Source organism: Actinia tenebrosa, unplaced genomic scaffold (genome assembly GCF_029948245.1).
Source record: "Actinia tenebrosa isolate PJP-AT-01 unplaced genomic scaffold, QUT_ActTen_1.0 PGA_scaffold9__36_contigs__length_13948895, whole genome shotgun sequence".
NCBI classification, from domain to species: Eukaryota; Metazoa; Cnidaria; class Anthozoa; order Actiniaria; family Actiniidae; genus Actinia; species Actinia tenebrosa.
Window position 1 is genome coordinate 9,367,863 of NW_028292586.1, and position 20,127 is coordinate 9,387,989.

Sequence of the window (20,127 nt, forward strand, 5' to 3'; positions counted from 1 at the left end):
GTGTTTAACTTTGTCTCCCTTCCTAATTAATTTGCAGCTGAAGATAAATCTTCCCTACATGTAGCTCGTACTTCAGAACTCATAATCATGAATATTACAACAACAAATTGAGAAGTATAAAAAGAAGTATTTGAGGGTACCGAAATACCAAGTCAGGATCTGAGTTGGGACTCGAGCTGTGACTCGATTTTCGACATATTTTTTAAAGAATAATTCAAAGCAGATAAAATGCAAAATGTAGTCACGACGCTTTCTTAGCAAAGTCACGATTTGTCATGTTCCTCAAAAAGTACATATTATACGGGTCTGCCTTAAAAACTTTAGAAGTTTTTGCATTTAGTGAGCGTTTCTCATTTAATTCAGTGTTTCATCCAAATTTTTTCTCAGTATGTTCTGCCAGAAGTACACATTATATTGGCTGGCTATTGTGACTGAATTCAATAAAGCTGTTAGATTTTTGTAAAATTGCCTTTGTTTAGTTATTGGGAGATGGGGACCCCAGAGAATGTTTGTGTGTTTGTGTGTTTGCGTGTGTGTTTGTGTGTTTGCGTGTGTGGTGTGTGTGTGTGGGGGGGAAGGGGGGGGGGGGGGGGGCGCTTGGATTAACCCTAGTGCTTGGATTAAAAATAATTTGAAGGATAAAAGTAGTATAGATTGATTGTAGATTGTAATATTTTGTCAAATAGCTTTAGTACAAATAGACATCTAGTTTATTTTTTTAGGTGAAATCTCCTTGCTTCAAAAATCTGCACTGATTCTTGTGAGAAAATAATTTCGCCAGAAAAGAATCACACCCGCTAAATGCATAAATTGAGACAAATAGGCTAGTCTTATTTTATCCTCTTGTTATCACTGTGTTTGAAATTAGAATTATTGCCAGTGAGAACGCTTTTGGATATAGCGCGAAATTTCGTAACTGTTTAACTCTATATCAATATTCATTTTTTTTCCTATTGTAATTTTTGTGTGTGAAATAAACTTGACTTGACTTGATAGCACAATCTGCATACCATTGTGTGTGTGTGTGTGTGTGAAAATAATACGTGTTTATTCAAATGCATATTGGTGAGTGATTTGTAAAGTAGGGATTTCTCATTAGATTGGAAATTAACTGAATATTAATAAGCATTTTCTTTTTTAACTCTGTACAGTTCTACCACCACGTGTCTTTTGTTTTTAACAATTTTTTTCCTATTCGATTCTATGCCGCATTTTGCTCAATAATGGATCGTTTTCTTAATGTTGCGTGCGCATCCAAATTTAAGGAACTTGACGGGTCACGATACCAGAACACGAGCTTTATGATGAGTATTATCATGCATTGCTATGAAATATTTTCCGATAAGAATTCATAAAATTGATTATTCTCCTCTTTAGTTGAAAATCCCCCGCACTGATTGGCTAATTTGTCCCGGGGATTATGACTGGAAATTGACAAGTCGTAAGCTCAAGCAGCATATTTTATGACTGTAAAAAAAAATCATTCTTATCATTCTTGTTACATTCATGTTTAGCGGGTATTTTCTTTCCTGGCAAAAATATTTTCTCAATCAGTGATTTTAAAAGGAATAAATAATTTAGAAAATATATATCAGAGGACTATAAGTACTATAGTTATCTTGAAAAAGATTTCAAATCTGGATAGGTTTTCAGTTCTCTAAATAGCCGTTTTCTGCTTCGCGGACGCAAAGGAGCAACTGAGCTTACCGTTGTAACGGCCAACGAATTTAGTGAAACAGACTATAGTCCTGGGAAAATAACCATGGAGTGGGCGTATAGAAATAAGAATAATTTTAAGGTGCTGCAATTTAGAAAAAAATCCTTTTATTACTAAATAACTGAGTGTTAATTGAATGAAACGCACTTAAAATGAAATAAAAAACGTGCCCAATATATGCCATCAGCATGTTGCAATGCAAAACCTTTAATATTGATCATAAAATGATACACACAGTTTCATCAACTGACACTCCTTAGCACAACACTTCATACCAGTCTGATTCAGACTCCAATTCATTGAAATTATTTTAAGCCTTATTGTGTTCAACTTGTCAATTTACCATATTTAGAGTATTCTTTTGTTTAGCTTGCATGTATAAACACATTAACCTGAGCAATACAGTCTTTACTTACTCATGAAGAAGCAGTTTCCAATAGGCCAGTAAACTAAGTTCTAAAGATGAAGTCTTTACTAGTTCTACTGCTTGTCTTTGGCTTTGCTAGTGCCGCTATTGAACAAGAAAAATTTTGATGCTATCTTAGATGGCTTGGGTGAGTTTTTTGCTTGTTTTCCCTCGTTTATTAGCTAGTTCTAGTTAAGGAAACCCTTTCTCGTTTTATTGAAATATCACTAGTCAGTTCTTATTTATGGCTTAATTCGCTAAATCCTATTGTAACAAACTTGGTTGGCATATCTCTCAGTTGACATATTTTAGTTCATTTATTTTAGAAAACAACGAATACGACGATGCCTTACCAACACCAGCAGCATCTCCCAAACCATTCAGTCAACCATCTACTCGTCGCAAGTTTAGTATACCAACGACATTTCCTGGTCAGGTACGACGTACTGGTAAACCAACAGGGAAACAAGACAACCAATCTTTGATGATCAAGTTCATTAAATTCTTGTTCACCTCGGCCAAATCTGAGAATAATCCTGATCGTAAGTTATTAAACTCTTAGTATATCAAGAACTTCTTTACATGTCATCCTGTAGCAGAATTTACTACTAAAACATAGAAATCTCTCTCTCCCAGTGAAATACGAACAGCCAGGAAAAGAGCTGGTGTCAAAGGTGGGTCGTATTAAATATTAAGTTTGGAATTACTTCCCCAAAAATGCTGTGTGAATTTCAAACGTAGAACGGCGCAAAATTTTGAAATTTGAACTTGGATAGAAAAATAATGGACACTGAAAAGCCAAAGTGTATACATACTTTGAGAAAACAAATTTCTGCATAATACGCTCAACATTTGATTCGGCCTCGTCGATCGATGGTTCTTTTCGAAAGTATCTTGAATGTTAGGCTAACCTAAAAATACAAAAGAAATCAGACTTTTTCTCAATGAAATTTGTGGCATTTCTTTAGTCTTCATGTTAGTCCCTTATTCAAGAATTTTAAGAAAAGTATACGTGAGTATGTGTAGCATAAGCATCGTTTAACGAGAATACGGAATCTAGGATTTACGCTGTATGTTTCTTCAAAAAATGAAATATATATAAAACCATTAATTACTATTACATACGCAATCTTTGTTGCATAACCTTTCAGAAAATATGTACTTTTGAGATTTTGTTGAGACTTTGTTGAGCTGAAATAATAAACCAAATAATAAGCCTTTTCATAGTTTAAGAATCGACTCCACTGCGCATGCGATTTTATCCCGAATTTCTCACCTTCTTTTGTCTAAACCTTCTTTTGTTCTTAATTAAACAAAAGAAGGTGAGAAATTCGGGATAAAATCGCATGCGCAGTGGAGTCGATTCTTAAACTATGAAAAGGCTTATTGAATGACAGTAAAAAGCGTGACCACAGATCTAATCAATGTGCACGTTACTGTTTTCGAGTGAGTAGAGCTTAATGATCTTCGCTTTTCTTCGCTAAAATAAACTAACATGAGTTTTATATATTCGTTTTTAGCTTTTCGAAGTCAAGAAAGCGGTAAGTCCTTTTTTCGGCTTAAAGACAGATTTTAAAAAAATGAGTGTTCCAAGTAATGTCTACTACTCAGGGCTATAGCGCCATAGCGGCCGGGAGGCCCTTGCCCTCTGTTTCCCCAAAACAGTAACAATAAGTGATGTCTATGGAATTAAATATGGATTTTTGTGATCACGTGTTGTGACATGGTCCCCCCTCTAATTTTTCAAGGCTTGCTACAGCCTTTTTTCAATTCGCTTTCGTTTGGTTTAGACTATTGGCCTGTCCAAACCACTAATGAAGTACGGCAAACTTCTGCTAGAAGATTTTATAGGCAAGTATTGATGATAATAATAATCTATCTGTAACTTTTATTTAGTACCATCTCAAGCATTTGCATTTGCTAACTGCATTAACTTTAAATGTACTGATCAGATATGATAAAGAAGGTAGATAAAGCTGTGAAAAACAACAACATCTTTCAAGCCAAACACCTTGTGGGAGAATACTTCATTGCCGTTAACCGCAGGTTCGCTAGTATCTTCATCCACGCAGCGAGTAGCGGTAGGTCAAGACGTTTATCAATCTTAGTTTGCCTTTTATAAAGTTAAATGAAGACTGGTAACGAGTCCAGGACGCACAGGATTGTGGGTCAAAAATGCCGAGAATGTGATCGCTGTCGAAACTACCGCAAGCGCGCGAGAAGGAGTGGAAGAAAATTTCAGGCAAAGGGCTTTGTTTTATTAAATATTTTTGCTCGAAAGTGGCTCGCTTTCAGGCCGGCACGCAATACCTTCGACAGCGATTCTTACATCCCCGAAATCAGACTGTTCGGAAACGCGAGATGGTCGAGTTTCTCTATATTACGAGTAATTTTAATTTGGAATTGATTTCTTGACATATTATCTGTCTATAGGTCTATTTGACTTAAAATCTGGCAATGACAGCATTGTTGAAGTCAAGAGAGAATTCGACGAGCACTCCAAGAAAGCAAAATCGATCGTTGGTTATATTCTCAAAAACTTCAACCAGTTCCGTGTCAGTGATGGAATCCCTGATGGTAAGTTGTAAGTATTAAGAACATGGTCAGTTGGTTAGTAGATTGGACATTGCTGAAATGCTCTGGTCTCGTTTGCTCTTGAGGGATTACGTGTAATAAAGTAAACATATAAAGATCTAATAGACGAAAGTTCTAATTGTTACTTGTACGTATATATATATAAAGAAAAAGAAAAAGGAAAAAGAGAAAAAAAAAAAAAAAAAAAAAGAATGTTCTGCTGTTCAACTTTATTTTCTTTTGGACGAAAATATATTTTATACCTTAAATGTCATATCAATCTAATGAAGGAGGTTATGAGTGCAAGGAGGTCGATACTTGTGCTTAGAAGAGTGATAAGAACAAAGACAGAAACTAAATTATTCAAAGCATGGCAAAAACAATTTTTTTAAATTTCAATCACAACAATTAACGTAGTTACGCCAAAGTACGTTGCCCCCAAACTTCAAGGATAATCTCAACGTAACAAGATGCACATTTCCGATTATACTAATTATTCTTGGCCAATGCATTCAGATGTTTTAAATATTTAAATTTCCTTCAGGTCCTTTTGTCAAGCTTGGAGTTCAGACAGCTAAAATCGTAAGTTTTTTATCAATTACTCTATTTCCAAAAAGTAATATTGATCAGATACTACATGCATGTGGTTCAGTCACGGAAGCCTGACTTTTATTATAAACTATATATACTGTGAAATATTGCGCTGACAATCAAAGGCTAGGACTGCTCTTCCATTGAAAGTATGGATCAAAACTTTGCGCCAAAGTACAAAAGAAAACTAAATAGAGTTGAACAAAGCTATGTTGACCTGTATCGGTTTAATTATGAAGCATTACAAATGAAAAGAATAGATATTTTATTGACATTTTCCACTGTTACTTGAAATATATATCGCCAAGACTTGTGGGATTGATTTGCTGACACAAATTGTAACCAACGGCTTCGGTTACAATGAAAAGAAAGATTAATATCAAGACAACAAAACATCATTGGAAAATATTAGCATGTGCGCTGAGCTGGACATGTCCGCATTTCCATCCCACGACGCACCATTAAATGTTGCATACCAATGGCGGGGGAATTATATAGGAAAATAAAGGCGCGCCCTAAGAATGTGGTGATGCATTTTTATTGACTTTTTTACTCTTTTGTATTTTGGAGGAAATTATTTTGACCACATATTGGAAAAAAATATTCATTTTCGAATTCCCTCAATTTTATCTCACTTACTAAATTGGGCTCCCTGTGAATCTGGGTTGGTATTCAATTTTTCAGTGATTGCTGTTTTCAATTCATCTATTTAGTACATACTAGCATTCCAACAGTCGATAAAAATGGCTAAAGTCGAGTCATCCATGATCATTGGTAAGTAAATTAAAACCATTGAATTTTCACATTGGTAACAATTTAAAAAATCTGGCAAACATGCTAATGATTAACTATAAACATACCAACATGATTCCACACGGAGACTGTGTTTCCTAAACGTCAATTGCATGACATGATATCCAAGGAGTAAATGGTTCGAATGAGGTACTTTATTTATTTATTTATTTTTTTTTTTTTTTTCAACAGACATGATTGCAGACATGGTGAGATTAGGTGTTGATATGAAAAATCGCGAAGCTGCAGTACAGAGGGCCGCTGCAAGTATTCTCTCTATGGTCCGCAGACAGACCAAGATTAATGTTGCCGTTGAACGTGCCTATAGCGTTAAAAAGTGCTATAATCCCAGACCAAGGGATGTCGATGAAGATGATGCTGACTTGCAGAATATTTAAGGTTTGTAATTGAAATATCAAATATAAGGGCAGAAAAAGGCTATCGATTTAATTTGACTTTCTCGAAGCAACTGCATAGACCAAATATTTTAGTTTGCTCATATTTATATACTCAAAAAATGCTCAAGTTTGATTGGCCGAAATGTATTGTGGTTTATATGTAAATTATGTCAGCACAGAAAAATATCACCGGAAAAACGTACAATCCAAGAAAGTTGGAAAAAATTCCATATCGTTGTGACCCTTTTTAAAATGAACAGCAGAGTGAGTGCAATAGACCAAATTCAAAACTCGCACCGATGTGAGGCTTAAGTTGTGAACAAAGGAATCTGGCGTGATTCGTGACAATTTGAATCACGCCAGATTACTTTGAGTCACGCCAGATCCCTTTGTTCACAACTTAAGCCTCACATCGGTGCGAGTTTTGAATTTGGTCTATAGGTGAAGGCAATGTTTTTTAACTATTGGAATAGTAACTGCTACTCAGTTTGGAAATTTCCAATCATCTTGAAACAATTTTCCGTTTTTACTCTTTAAGCAACTATGCAGAAGAAAGAAAAAAAAGAATTTTGGTTGAAAATTAGCCAAAATTAATGTTATCGTTCGCTACAAAATGAGCATGAGCCCAATGCAAATCTCTAATGCACTGAACTTTATCCAATAGTCTTTCTCACAGTTCCCTGCGCCATCATGAAGGTAGCCGTGCCTTTGCATCGAAGCGAGACGAACGGTGAGCTTCGTCTCGCTTCGATGCAAAGGCACGGTTACCTTTCAAGATGGCGAATGGAACCGTGAAGGGGACTATTCGACTAGTTAGTTACAAAAATTGTGGCAATTAGAAAAAAAAAATGATTGAGCAGAAAGATGGATGGAAAGGGAGAAAAGCTTGCTATTATATTATGGGAGGTCGTTGTACATTTCCCATATTTCTAGTCCCTAGTATAGCTAGCCAAATAGGGTTAATAGGAGTGTTATATATAAAATATATTATTTTCAAAACTGCTATTTGTTATAACTCTAGTCCATTGTTTTTAACAGGATGTTTCGCAAAAAGAAGAATCGGTTGCTGAACCACCATACATTACTACATTTGAAGGAAAACTACTGAGTGCAAATTGACCATTGTTTATAAATGAAATAAGTCGAGAATGTCGTGCAAATATGATGAAATTAACAAGAAAAGAATATTACTGACGAATAATAAAATGTATTAATAGCTGTGTAACGCTATTGTAATATCTTGTTTTATTACTTCACTAGGTAGCGTTTTTCACGGTTGCCTAAAATAGATATCGCAAAGCCTTGTGGGATCGAATTGCTGAGAAAATTCGTAAGAAAGTAATCGTTTACAAAAAAAAAAAAAAAGAAAATTAATAAGCCATGAAACCATAGTTTTTCTACGATTTAGAAACAACAAAACATCGTTGCAACATATTAGCAAGCACGTTTAGCTTGGCTTGTACCCATTTCAATCCCATGAAGCTCAATTGTGATGACATCCGTAGAAAACGCTATTCGTTAATAGGATATTTTCTGCTTTATCGCTGGGCAATTTGACTCCAGTGAAACAAGGGATGCAACGAGTTTGGATTATATGTTGACGCCATTCCATGTTGAATAAGAGTACAGTCCATAGAAAAGGGACCGAAAATTTTTTTGCCAAAAAAATTCACTAACATCAATAATTAACACGCATTTTTTCAACTTTTTTACTTCCAAATACTCTAGCGTTACTGAATGTCGTGACATATTTCACAAACACCTGCTTCCCGGAATCCCTAACCATTTCATTGACTAAGATATGGTAGCTGTCAAAATAAAAGGTTTTAATTGGGGGGTACCCAACTTACCACTAAAATGACAGATCCGACTAATGCTCTAGGATAGTAAATAACCCACCAAGACCTACATTTGTACCAAGTTTCAGCAAAATCGGTGAACCCCCATGTAGCAACCCTTGCCAGATCCTATCGTGGACACACTCTTCAGTTGTTGTTTTATCTACATATATTTATTATTTTCCGAGCTTTCGGATCTTAGATCCATCATCAGGGAAGATGGTGTTACAAATGAAAAACGACTGAACAAATTTGATTTTTGTAAAGCCTTAGAAGATGTTAGTTAGTGGAGCGCGAGGGAATATTTTGAATCGCTTGGGAGTGCACATGCATGGTGTAATGTTTCTGTTCAGGTTAAAGGGACACTTGGACTCATTCGAGCTGGGACTTTGCAGAAATAAGCGTGAATACATTAAGAACCACTCACTGAAATATCTTTCTGATATTCGAAAAGAAAGTGTCAAAATTTTACGGTTTATTTTCGTCCGCCATTGATTTTTTGACTCACGGATGTCGGATGTCTCGCGGACCAAAATTGTGGGGCTGCTCTTTGCCCTTGTATGTAAATATACCTTTAAAAGTTGTTATCCTTAAAGTGACTCGAATAAATCCCGAATCTCCCAGTCACTGTGTGTTGTGATTCTTATGGCGTGCCGAGATGTATTGAAATTTTCGAATTATGATCGTCAGTATTATTGAAACTGAAAAATTTCAGCGCCTAGACATTGTTTGGCCATATAGTAGTTAAGGAAAACCTGAACCTAAAAAATTACTCATAATAAGTTCGGTCACCGTTAATCAAGTTTTTCACGTTGAGCCCATCAGGAAGCGTAAATCATACATTGAATTGCAAATAAGAATTAAATTCGTAGTTAATAGTTACTGCGAGTGATTAAAGAAAAGTGTTTGTAAATGCACGAGCTTGAATTACGCGAGTACAATTTAAGAATTTTCAAAACAGTTTACTGGGATACCTGTGGTAGCCCCTCGTAAAAGCAAGGGCGATTTCTTGATGTTGCAAGTCGCATTCTGAGTTAGGGCTTTTATTTCGTTTGCAGGGCATTGTTCAGCTCCAAATTCATTATCCTTGGTTAGTTTTCATTGTCTTTATGCAGGTTTTACTTGTATTTAAAAAAAGTTTTTCGTAATTAAAATAGAACAAGAGGGACCTTGTTATAATGACAGAAAGATAAGATAACCTGCACAAAAGGAATTTCCCGCGAACAATTTTGGTCCCAGGCCTCGCGCGGTTTCCTTCCTCGACTCCAAACTTCAAAACGGAGTTCGCTTGGTTTAAAAAAGTGCGTCTTCAATAGAAACTGGTGACTAAAAGAGTTGTTTCCAATCCAACGAGGAACCTGGCTACTCGATATGGCAGACGAAGAATGAAGAACGATTGTAAATTTGACGCAATTCTCGAGCGATTCTGGGCTTCTCTTCTCAAAACCAGCCTCCACAGTAGAGAGTTTTAGATTGACTTTTTTCCTCCCCGCAAACGGCAAACGTGACAACGTTTTCATAGTTTTCCTGTATTTTACTTTACCTTTTACAAACCTTCTCACCAAGCGCAAATACTCTTCTCTCTTCCTACTACTTGAACTTTTTTGCGATTCTTTTTCAGTAATTTAAAAGATTTTTTTACTGGCCAACTGACGTTTCACGTTTGCCGTGAAAGTAAATCTAAAACTCTCTAGTGACTGAACAAATACTTCAAAAATCGCATATCACATTTAAAGCCGAAAGAAACAAATGCAGGATTCATTTAAGGCAGTGAATGTACATCAAATTTCCTGTGCTACATTTTTCAGAAGGGCATTTACGAAGACATACTATGGCGTTTCTTCAAGGCATTGTTGTCGTACTTTCCATACAAAAGGACGCCATTTTGACACAGTATTATCTATTACATTTTTTCTTGACGCTTTTCGTGATTGCGATCGAGAGTGGAAAGTACGAATTTTTCCTTCTTCTTTGTAATTCCTTGAGGTTAATGAGCATGAAATGTAACAGCCGTTCCGTGATATAGTATGCATATTGTTCCGCTGAATGGGCAAACCAGGGTTTCTGAGCTGCGTTTGCAAGTAGTGGACATTGAAAACCTTTAGGGAGTACTTATGCGTTTAATGGCGTACATTGATCACGTTTTTCTATTTTGCCCTTCCTTTTTCATTTATTTTTTCCTTCTTTTCTTTTCTTTTCTATTAGGAGGATAAGTACATCGATTAAAGTAGGCGTTAATCGATGCACTTCGCGGTCTAACACAATACAAACAACAATACTTTATTCTTGACAATTAAAAAAGTTTTAATTCTCTTTTTTTGTCCTTCAATTTCAACTCATTAAATGATATAACACAAAACAAAACAAGCATTTCATATTAAGAAAAGAAGATCCCTTCATCAGATTTCATAAACTCAAATTAAAATGCGCAATGGGGGTCACTGATTTCCTCAATTCAATAGTGACGTGTTTACTTCTGAAATAATTAGTTGACTTCAAATTAGCCTAAAAACAAAAGAAAATTAATTAATTTAATTAATAAATAAGAGGACTGAAAAGAAGAATAGCACGTCCGATAAAGTTCTGTCAGGGCCCGGTTTTCGAAGGGTTGGTAGCATTGTCCAACAATAAACCCTTATCCAGTGGATAAGGTGATGTTGTTATGCAATAAATTTATCCCCTACATAAGATTTATCCGTCGGATAGTGTTGTCCACCCTTCGTGCATCTGGGCCCAGAATTACAAGGAAAACTACAATTTAATCTCAGGGACATCACTTTAAATAAGTGGGAAAACAGGATAATACTATCATACATGTTCCACAAGTTTTGCGACACCAGACGTCCTTGGTGGGGCTTCTATCACAATACTTCTGCAAACTCTGACAATTTGATGCTTTGTCTTTGCAATCTGGAAAAAAATAATGTGATGGTTACATAAGTTTAATGAAAAAGTATTGAAAACTCTTTTCTTCAAAAACCAAAATAGACTATGAAAAAGTGAATAAGGAAAAATATACGAGAGAGAAAATTCCAATTAGCCACATTATTCCCAAGCATGCACACTATCTATTCCATCTCTAAGATAACTTGACTCGTTATCCCCTTAAGATGTTTTGTTTAAAACTATCAGATTTCGCAAAAGAGGACATCCAAAAGGGGTTTAAGATGTAGTTTTTTTTTTTGAAGAGTATTATCTGTGCATTTTTAAGGTATTCCAAAAGGTATTCTGAAGCTTTGCAATTAATGCAGGATCATTATTTATTATATTAGGGATATTAGTGACTAATAAATGTCCCCGAACCTGGGTAAATTTAGTGGACTTTAACTAAGGTTCCCGAGTCTAAGCGACATTAAATCATGTGCAAAGATTGATAAATGGTCCCACGTGTCTTGATATAGTCTGGAACTTACTCTTGTAAAGGTTCATGAGCAAAGATCGATTAATGAATCCCACATGTGTAAGAGACTGGATCTGTCTCTAGTAGCAACGATTGATGAAAGTTGAGGGATTAATTGAATGGGGGAGATTAAACTAAATATCCCTCATTAATTATTCATTATTGAGATTAAGTTCTAAATCTCCCTCGTTACTGAATCATTTAGAACTAAATGTTCTTCATGTTTCATTGATGGAAATTTAGTTTTAATTATTCCCTCACTCTATTCATAATGAGGGATTTTCGTCAATAAACGTCCCTCTTGATGAAACAAAGGGGTTTCAAGGTGATCATTGTATTACTACAATATCCTGCGAAAGGCCACACACACACCCAGTTACATTTACTGCACTATTGAAATTTTGAATTGTCATATACAAATATATATGTCAAATGTTATATCCACGTACCTTGATCACCTATTAAGAAGAAGAATAAAAGAAAGCTGTATTAAAATTTGCGCTTTCATTTTCATAAATAGTTTCTTATTGCTATATAAAAAGCAAGTGATAAAATATTTGCATCGTAAGTTGAAATTAGAGGACAAAAAAATCGATGATTTTGGTCGTAATGTATGTTGCATCGTGCATTATTTAAGAGACAAGCAAAATAAAATAAACCAAATAAATATACCAATAAATTACTTCAGCAAATCACGCGCTCGCTTGAAGCCGCTTGAAGCTCGTTTTTTTCATATTAAAATTGTTTATTTTCTGTGGTTAAAAAAAAAAAAAAAAAAAAACAATTTCCTCCAGTTTTCCGTGGTGTCCTCTTATTTACCACAAATTTCCTCACCTAGCCGTCAAAACATGTTGTACTTATGATCCACAATGAAATCCTTTGGTATGTATTATGCAACAAAATGTACACCAAACGTAGTGAAAGGGTCTTTTTAGAAACAACTTTTGCAGCGACAGCGTTGCTATTAACAAAATTATACGCGGTACATGTTCCATTTCAAAAGTAACTTTCTGTTCTTCTTCAGTTTTTTTAATAAACAGCTTTGGTGTTAGGATGTAGACGAGTATTCCCTCAGAGTTGCATAATCTGAACATCAATAATATATTTTTACTTACAAGCCCCACAAGTTTTTTGACACCATTTGTTTCTTATATTATCTTCATTACAATACTTCTTCAAGTCTTTGCAGTTGTAAGCCTTGTCTTTACAATCTAAAATTTAAACATGATTTTCATATCAAGCAGCGAAGCATACGCAAAGGTTGAAATTCATCCAAACCAAAAGAATATGAACTAAAGGAAGGAATCCCCGTGCCCCACCCTGAGCACTATTTGGTGCTATTAAGGAGCTTTGATGTTATTTTAAAAATCATTGATGCTATTTTAAAAATCATTCATTTGATTGTTGGTTTTTCTGCACGCGCGTACTGCACGCGCTAAACCCAGTTTGCTCTTGATTTTCTTTGTTTTCCCAAAACGGGGTAAGCAATTAAACAGCGTAGAGCGTGCCAGTATGTGCGTGCAGAAAAACAAACGATGGCTAATGTAAAAATAGCATAAACGGTGGTTATAAGCATGAATACCAGAGATTCCTTTTCTTAGTTCATTTTCTCTTGTCAAAACTTATAGGTGCATCGAGCTCACTTACTTCCTGAGGGAGTTGACGTCGGGGGTAGTGGTGCCTGCGTGGGTGGTAATGGTGGTGATGGAGGTGACTGAGTAGTGGGAGGTGGTGGAGGCCCTTGAGTCGGAGTTGGTGGTGGTGGCGGGGACGGCGGATTAACCCCACCACCACTCGCTCCAATACCTATAAGACGACAGACAAACTCAATATTAAGCCATGGCAACTAGTAAAAAAACCTCTTGAGGTTTTCATTCATAGCTTCCATACCAGTGTTTTGTTTTATCCACGGTACAAAACTCGACACGCGTGCGAACACAGTATAATGTGTTGTTGGGCAGTTCATCAACCCAAAGCTCACAGCGCCGTGCAGGAACCAAGACCCTCTATCCTCGCATACCAATGGTCCGCCGCTGTCACCATTACATCCACCAGATGCTCCTGCACGAGCCTCTCCAGCACAAAGATGGGAAAAGGAATTGACTCCATAATACTTCTTTTTGCAATTGTCATGGGAAGCAATGGGTAGCATAGCTTGTTGAAGAATATCTGGCGAAGGTCCACCACCTCTGATAGCACCCCATCCTTTTCACAAACAAAGTAATTTTGTTATAAATTGGTAAAATTACCATCATTTTTCTTCTTCTTTTTTTTTTTTTTTTTTTTTTTTTCATTTAGAAATGAACAATAAATTACTAAATTTTCAACATTCAATGCATCGCTTACCGTTGAATACAAAATTTTTAATTAAGGCTACAAGAGTCAGGTTATTTAATTTTATACCTTGCAGCCTGGTGTGTTAGAAATAAAAATAAAATGTATGCTTTTCAAATGCTTTAATGGACGTACACCTACTTATTGCAAGAACGTTGTCATACGATATTAGAACATTAGTGATTTAGTGAGAAAGGAGTATATTAAAAGACAAAAGAGTTCAGCTTCAGTGATCTTCTTTTGTTTTTTAATATAATTCCTATCCCACTAAATCACTAATGTTCTATTTTCGTATGACAACGTTCTTGCAAGTAAGTGTAATATCAGAAAAACTAGCTTTGTATTTCACTAAACTGCTTTATCTCTTAAACAAAAAGGTTTAACCCCGTTTGGTAAGTTTTAAACAAAATTTGTCGACGAGTAGATTATCGACAGACAGGAATTCTAAATGTATGTCCAGCTTCAACTTAAACGTTGAATAATTTATATTTACCTGTTATATAACATTTTGTTCCTGGTGGAGGTTTGGCTTCTGTCAAGCAAACAGATGCAACCTTGTCGCTCATTCTGACTGGTCGCGAAAGTTTTAATAATGCGATGTCGTTTCTTGTTGGTCTGCTTGCATACTTGGGATGCTCAATAATCTTTGAAACACGTGCAGTCTGTTGAACACTTGTTTTTCCTTTTCGGCGATGCGCGCCTAAAAAACATTTAGCAGTTACAGATAACAGTATCACCATCACCATCGAAATCACAATCCAATTCATAATGATAATCACAGTCACAATCAAGTATATATCGTAATAAAGCGTTTTAGCATAATTTTAGACTTGAATATAGAGTTTCGCCTGCTTTGATTGGTCAAGTGGCCAATGATTATGAGACTACATTCTCTGCTTGAGCGGTGATTATGATGTTTCCCAAAGTTTACCAGAGCGGGAATAAATTTATAAGCTCCCCCCTCCCTAAATTTCGCATTTTCTCTTATATTCAAGTGCAAAATTATACCCAAAAAATTATTCACCTTAGGTTCAGTGAACATGGGGAATAATTACCTCCCTGCTCAAAACTCGTGACTCCGCAGTAAATAACAACCAGTATTCGCTCTGCCTTCAGTTCGGCGAATAATTGATGCATAATTCGGTAAATTAAAGAACGATTGTTAAACTTTAGCTGTCTATATAACTTTCTTACCTACAACAACTGTGTAGCGACTTGGAGAAGGATTCCTGTGAACACAATGGGCAGCGGTGACTACCCATTCAGGGCTAATCAAAGATCCTCCACAAGTATGCCCTCCATAGACTCGAAGAGAGATTTGCCATGGCCAAGAATGCGGGGTAGCGTCTTGTCCATTAATGACACGGCTACCGACAGGACGACGTCCACACTCTGTTAAACAACATACACAATGTCTCCTGAATAGAATCTATAGTTGCTGGACCATAAGATTCATATTAGGGTAAGGACAAATGATCTGATGCATTATAAAGATATTTTTTCCTATTCCTAATGGTTTTCTATGAATATGAAATATTCTACAGTTACTAGTAGGTAGCACATTAGCGGGTTGAATACGATATCGATTATAGGAGTAAAGCAAGTATCGAACTAGTAATGATGAAAAGGTAAATTAGACACCGTGAAAAGATGAAAAAACTGACGTTTCGGACGCTAGTCAGTAAGTTTTTTCATCTTTTCACGGTGTCTAATTTACCTTTTCATCATTACTGTTTCATTAGAAACACCGACGCAGCTCACACTAGTTTTTAGCTGTTTATATCTTCAAGTATCAAACCGAAGTATTGGCACAAGAGTTGGCACATGAAACTGGTATGAAGATTTATCAAGAATAAAAATGCGAGTTTAAAATATTTTTAACTTCAATATATGATGTGAATTTAGTTTCTCACAACCAATTGCAATTTGAATCACAATCCATTAACTTCATGCTGCAGTATTCACAGTACGACTCTCTGTATACATGCCATAAACTTACGGGAATAAACCAACGATATGCCAACAAAAAATAAAAGAGCTACAAACCAATTCATCTTCATAATCAGTTAAAGCTATGTATGGTTTGATGTTTTTGGGTTTCAGAATATAAAGGTATTTAATGGTACAGCTGATTTTTACCTTACAAACACTGTCATCACACCTAAGAATACAAGCAAATAGAAAAACATAGAATCGGTGACACTGCTGGTTAGACGCACTCATAACCTTTGGAACTTCTTTTTTATTGAAAACATGACTTTAAAAAACATCAAATGTACAAAATAGAAAGGTAAATACATCTATTCAATTCGCATCCAGAAAGTGGAACACCTGATTCAACTGAGCGAGTCATGTTTCGTAAACCTTGTCAACATTTGTCGGATTGTGAGCATCGCTACTAATACAGCTGTACCACGTAGTTGATACAGGGATCTAGACAGCTGAAAATACATTCTGTGTACTTGTTTCACTTGTTTCACGATTATGTACCGAGAGTTGGGGAAGTACAAAAGGTGAAACTAAATAAAATGAATTAATCAAACTAAGGATGCAAGGTTGAGGGAAGTGGTAGAGGGGGTGGGCTAGAGTCGGCCTTTAAAACGGGTGATGATCTTCCCTCTGCCTTTTTGCACTCATTTTACAGTTCCTTAAACATTGATTAAGATTTTGACACATATTTACCATGGACATTTGAAATAGCGTGCAACTGCTCCACTGCCATCACAGTTCGGCAAAGACGATGCCTAAAACTGGAGTTGTGAGAGAAAGAAATAGTTAATGAAGGAAAGGGTATACGTAATTAGTGAAACGCGACTTGTACTAAAAGGTCATGAGATCAAATCGATCCGTCATTGTCACTGGCATTCTACAGGATTTTATCTAAATGTGAGAATGTAAACGAAGATGACAGATTCGGGTAGCTTTTTGGTGATTAAAGATAAGTTAGCGCACAAAATAACGATAAAATTCCTTTTTTCTTGCAAAAAAAATTTTTTTTTAGTAGATGTCTAAAGTAGATATTTGCTATTACTGCAATAACATTCTCAGTCACACGCGACCAAATGAGACCTAAATCACAAACGAAAATTTGAGTTTTGGTAGACGTCAATCAAAAGGGTTTCTTAAACATATCTAAAGATTCGGACTTCTAATTTCAAACGCTTGATTGACGTGCACCAAAACTAAATTTTTCGTTTGCGACTGGGAATCACAGTAACTCGCCAAGAAGCTTAAAGAATGTTTTCCTAGTCTAAAATTCATACTACAACGTTTCTGCAATCGAGTGTATGTATATATAATATTACATAAGATATATATACCTCTCGAAAGTTTGTCCCTTTAATTTGTCCCTTTTCTTTTGTTTCGTTTCATTCTTTTTTACAATTCTTTTCTCTATTAATTAAGCTATGTTAATTTTGTTTTTCTCAAATTGCTACCGCCTCGAATAGTTTTTTATGCTAACAGCGGTTAAGCAATTATAATTGTAACATTATTATTGAAATGAGAATAAAGTTGTTGTTGTTGTTTCTTTTGTGATACGATGTGAAGACCTACGAAGCATTAATTCTTGTTTCACCAGCTTCATGACCACAAAACATGCCATATTTTTCATCTTCCTGGCGAATTAATAGCAATTTTTCTTGCAAGAAAATGCATTTTTCAACTGAATGAAGTCGAAAAATAATTTTCGTCAAGAAGTTGTGTTTTTTAGGTCATGAAGCCTGCAAAGCAAAGTTAAAGGCTTATACTTCCAAAGATATGTTACTGACTGTCTTCATTAAGTATTCAAATTATTTAAAATGCATAACATTATACTCAAGGTTTCCACAATGTTTATCGTAAATTTGATGTCTTATAATGGCTAGTGTTTAGAATTCAAAATCAAAACAAATTAAAACTCAAAAGCCTGGGGTGACGTCACAGTCAGTAACATAATGCAGCTCAAATAACTGAGAAATATTTCACCATTCAACTACTCACTTTATGTAGAATCAATACTGAAAGTATTATATCAGGGTTAGGTGCACTTCAAGTTGAACATAAATTTCCATGAAGACTCAAAACGCCAAGTGAACGAAAATTAAAATATCAAAACCGTCAGAAACAAAACTGTTACAATATTAGCTTACGCAGTTGTAATTAGATACTTAGAGAAGTGATTGTTTGATTAAATACGCATAACTATTTCCCCACCAACACGAACACGTCTTGAAACATGGTGTCAGAAATAAATTGGAAATAACGCTTCCAAAGTAGCTGAAAAAAACCGTCAAGTTCCTACTGCCGAGGCATTGAAGAAGTAATATGTCAAGTAAGGAGGAAGCTTCGACCAGCAGCGGTCCACGAGGACCAATATTCACGTCGCATTTTCCGGTACCAACGCCGATGAATACCAAAGGAGATCAAGTAAACAATTGGGACTTCTTTAAACAACAGTGGGAGGACTACGAAGTCGCAACCGGACTGTACCAGCAAGACCCAAAGATACGACTAGCAACGTTTCGCTCTGTAATGGGGAAGGAATGTCTGCAAATATTCCTTAATCTCAAGTTAAGTGACGAAGAAAAGAACGACGTAAACACATGCTTAAACGCGCTAGAAGCCTACTTCAAACCAAAGCGCAACGTGGTGTACGAACGATATCTGTTCAACAGCTGTACTCAAGGCCCAGAAGAAACCGTAGATGGCTACGTAAATCGCCTTAGAAAATGCGCTTCATCATGTCAGTTTGGTCCGTTAACGGAAGAGCTTATCAGGGATCGACTCGTTCTTGGTATACGAGAACACGCAACAAAACTACGTCTTTTAAAAGAGGACAGTCTAGATCTCAACAAAGCCCTCAACATTTGCCGCTCAAGTGAATTAGCTAGCAGTCAGTTAAAAGCCATGAGTCTAGTGGATAAGACAAATAACGAAGAAATCAATGAAATACGAGAACGGAAGCCTAAATCTCCAAGCAAGCCAAGTGACAAGTACAACAACAGACGTTCCCACAGAACGCCAAGCGAGGACAGTAAACGAACTACAAGTCAACGAACGAGCAGTTACAAGTGCTACCGCTGTGGTGGTTCTCAGAAACACAAGTTAGAAGACTGCCCCGCCTATGGCCGTGAATGCAAAACGTGCAAGAAACAAAACCATTTCGCGTCTGTGTGTAAATCGAGGTCAAGCAATGTCAAAGCGATGACAGCTGAATCAGGAGAATCAGAAGAAGGAGAATACTCATCCGACGAATTCACGTTGAAGATTGAAGAAGTTGGTTCGGTGAAAACGAAGGGCAAGCAGCTTTTTGCAAAGCTTGAGTTTATGAACACCAATTCCAGTTATAAAACGGATTTGGACTGCCAACTAGACACAGGAGCGACCTGTAACGTAATCAGCCACAAGGATGTAGCAATCATCAACCAAGACGGTAATCCGACGCTCAAGCAAAGCAATGTCAAACTACGATTGTTTGATGGATCAATCATGGAAACATTAGGTGAAGTGACACTTAAGGTCAACGAAAAACATTGCTTCAAATTTCAGGTTGTCAACGGAAACCACAAACCAATTTTATCAGCCGAGACATGCCAACAATTAGATCTAATCAAGTTAAACATCGATCATCAAGTCCACGCGGTTCAAGAAACCGGAACTCTGCCCCTAACTAAAGAAAGTATCTTAAAAGATTTTCGAGACGTCTTCGAAGGATTGGGAAACATTGGTAACGCTACAATCGCAGTTGACCCAGATGTCACGCCAGTTCAACACGCGCCTAGAAGAATCGCAGTTACGCTTCGCCAGGAAGTCAAAACAAAGTTAGCTGAACTCGAGAAAAAGAAAATCATTGTCAAAGAGACAGAACCCACCGAATGGATCAGCAGCATGGTCGTTGTAGCCAAACCTGGAAAGATACGAATCTGTTTGGATCCCAAAGATCTAAACAAAGCGATCAAACGACCCAAATACCAAATGCCTACGATGGATGAGATGCTACCCAGACTCGGCAAGGCCAAAGTCTTCACAACGTTAGACGCAAAGGATGGGTTCTACCAAATCGGTTTGGACGAAGCTAGCAGTAAGCTTACAACCTT

General features: G+C 36.3%; 1 protein-coding gene and 2 long non-coding RNA genes across 5 annotated transcripts; 1 reads left to right on the forward strand and 2 right to left on the reverse strand.

Moving 5' to 3' along the window:
* The first annotated feature begins 6,007 nt into the window (after positions 1 to 6,007).
* On the forward strand, positions 6,008 to 7,593 carry LOC116287987 (uncharacterized). Its single transcript, XR_016118798.1, has 3 exons — positions 6,008 to 6,062; positions 6,273 to 6,479; positions 7,517 to 7,593. It is a non-coding gene; the product is annotated as an uncharacterized LOC116287987 (long non-coding RNA).
* A 3,002-nt stretch (positions 7,594 to 10,595) lies between these two features.
* On the reverse strand, positions 10,596 to 12,192 carry LOC148904746 (uncharacterized). Its single transcript, XR_016118799.1, has 2 exons — positions 11,131 to 12,192; positions 10,596 to 10,821 (listed from the first exon to the last, which is right to left on the reverse strand). It is a non-coding gene; the product is annotated as an uncharacterized LOC148904746 (long non-coding RNA).
* Positions 12,193 to 12,808: 616 nt separating this feature from the next.
* LOC116287990 (chymotrypsinogen B) lies at positions 12,809 to 18,154 on the reverse strand. 3 transcript variants are annotated; one of them, XM_089024659.1, is made up of 7 exons: positions 18,032 to 18,154; positions 16,733 to 16,800; positions 15,245 to 15,442; positions 14,544 to 14,750; positions 13,607 to 13,921; positions 13,364 to 13,522; positions 12,809 to 12,927 (listed from the first exon to the last, which is right to left on the reverse strand). In XM_089024659.1, the coding sequence occupies exons 2-7, from the start codon at positions 16,770 to 16,772 to the stop codon at positions 12,824 to 12,826; spliced, it is 1,023 nt and encodes a 340-aa protein (XP_088880785.1). In that variant the 5' UTR covers positions 16,773 to 16,800; positions 18,032 to 18,154; the 3' UTR covers positions 12,809 to 12,823. The 3 variants fall into 3 exon arrangements, with proteins under 3 accessions (XP_088880785.1, XP_031550564.2, XP_031550563.2); XM_031694704.2 differs by lacking the exon at positions 18,032 to 18,154 and having other exon boundaries at positions 16,733 to 17,024; XM_031694703.2 differs by lacking the exons at positions 16,733 to 16,800; positions 18,032 to 18,154 and adding an exon at positions 16,050 to 16,150.
* Positions 18,155 to 20,127: the final 1,973 nt, after the last annotated feature.

Bases quoted from the DNA above. Each gene is read 5' to 3' on its own strand.
- LOC116287990 (XM_031694703.2), bottom strand. From the start codon at position 16,110: ATGAAGATGAATTGGTTTGTAGCTCTTTTATTTTTTGTTGGCATATCG. The intron at 15,443-16,049 runs GTAAGTTTATGG...GTTGTTTAACAG, and splicing joins CATATCGTTGGTTTATTCCC to AGTGTGGACGTCGTCCTGTC. The intron at 13,922-14,543 runs GTAAATATAAAT...GTTTGTGAAAAG, and splicing joins AACAAAATGTTATATAACAG to GATGGGGTGCTATCAGAGGT.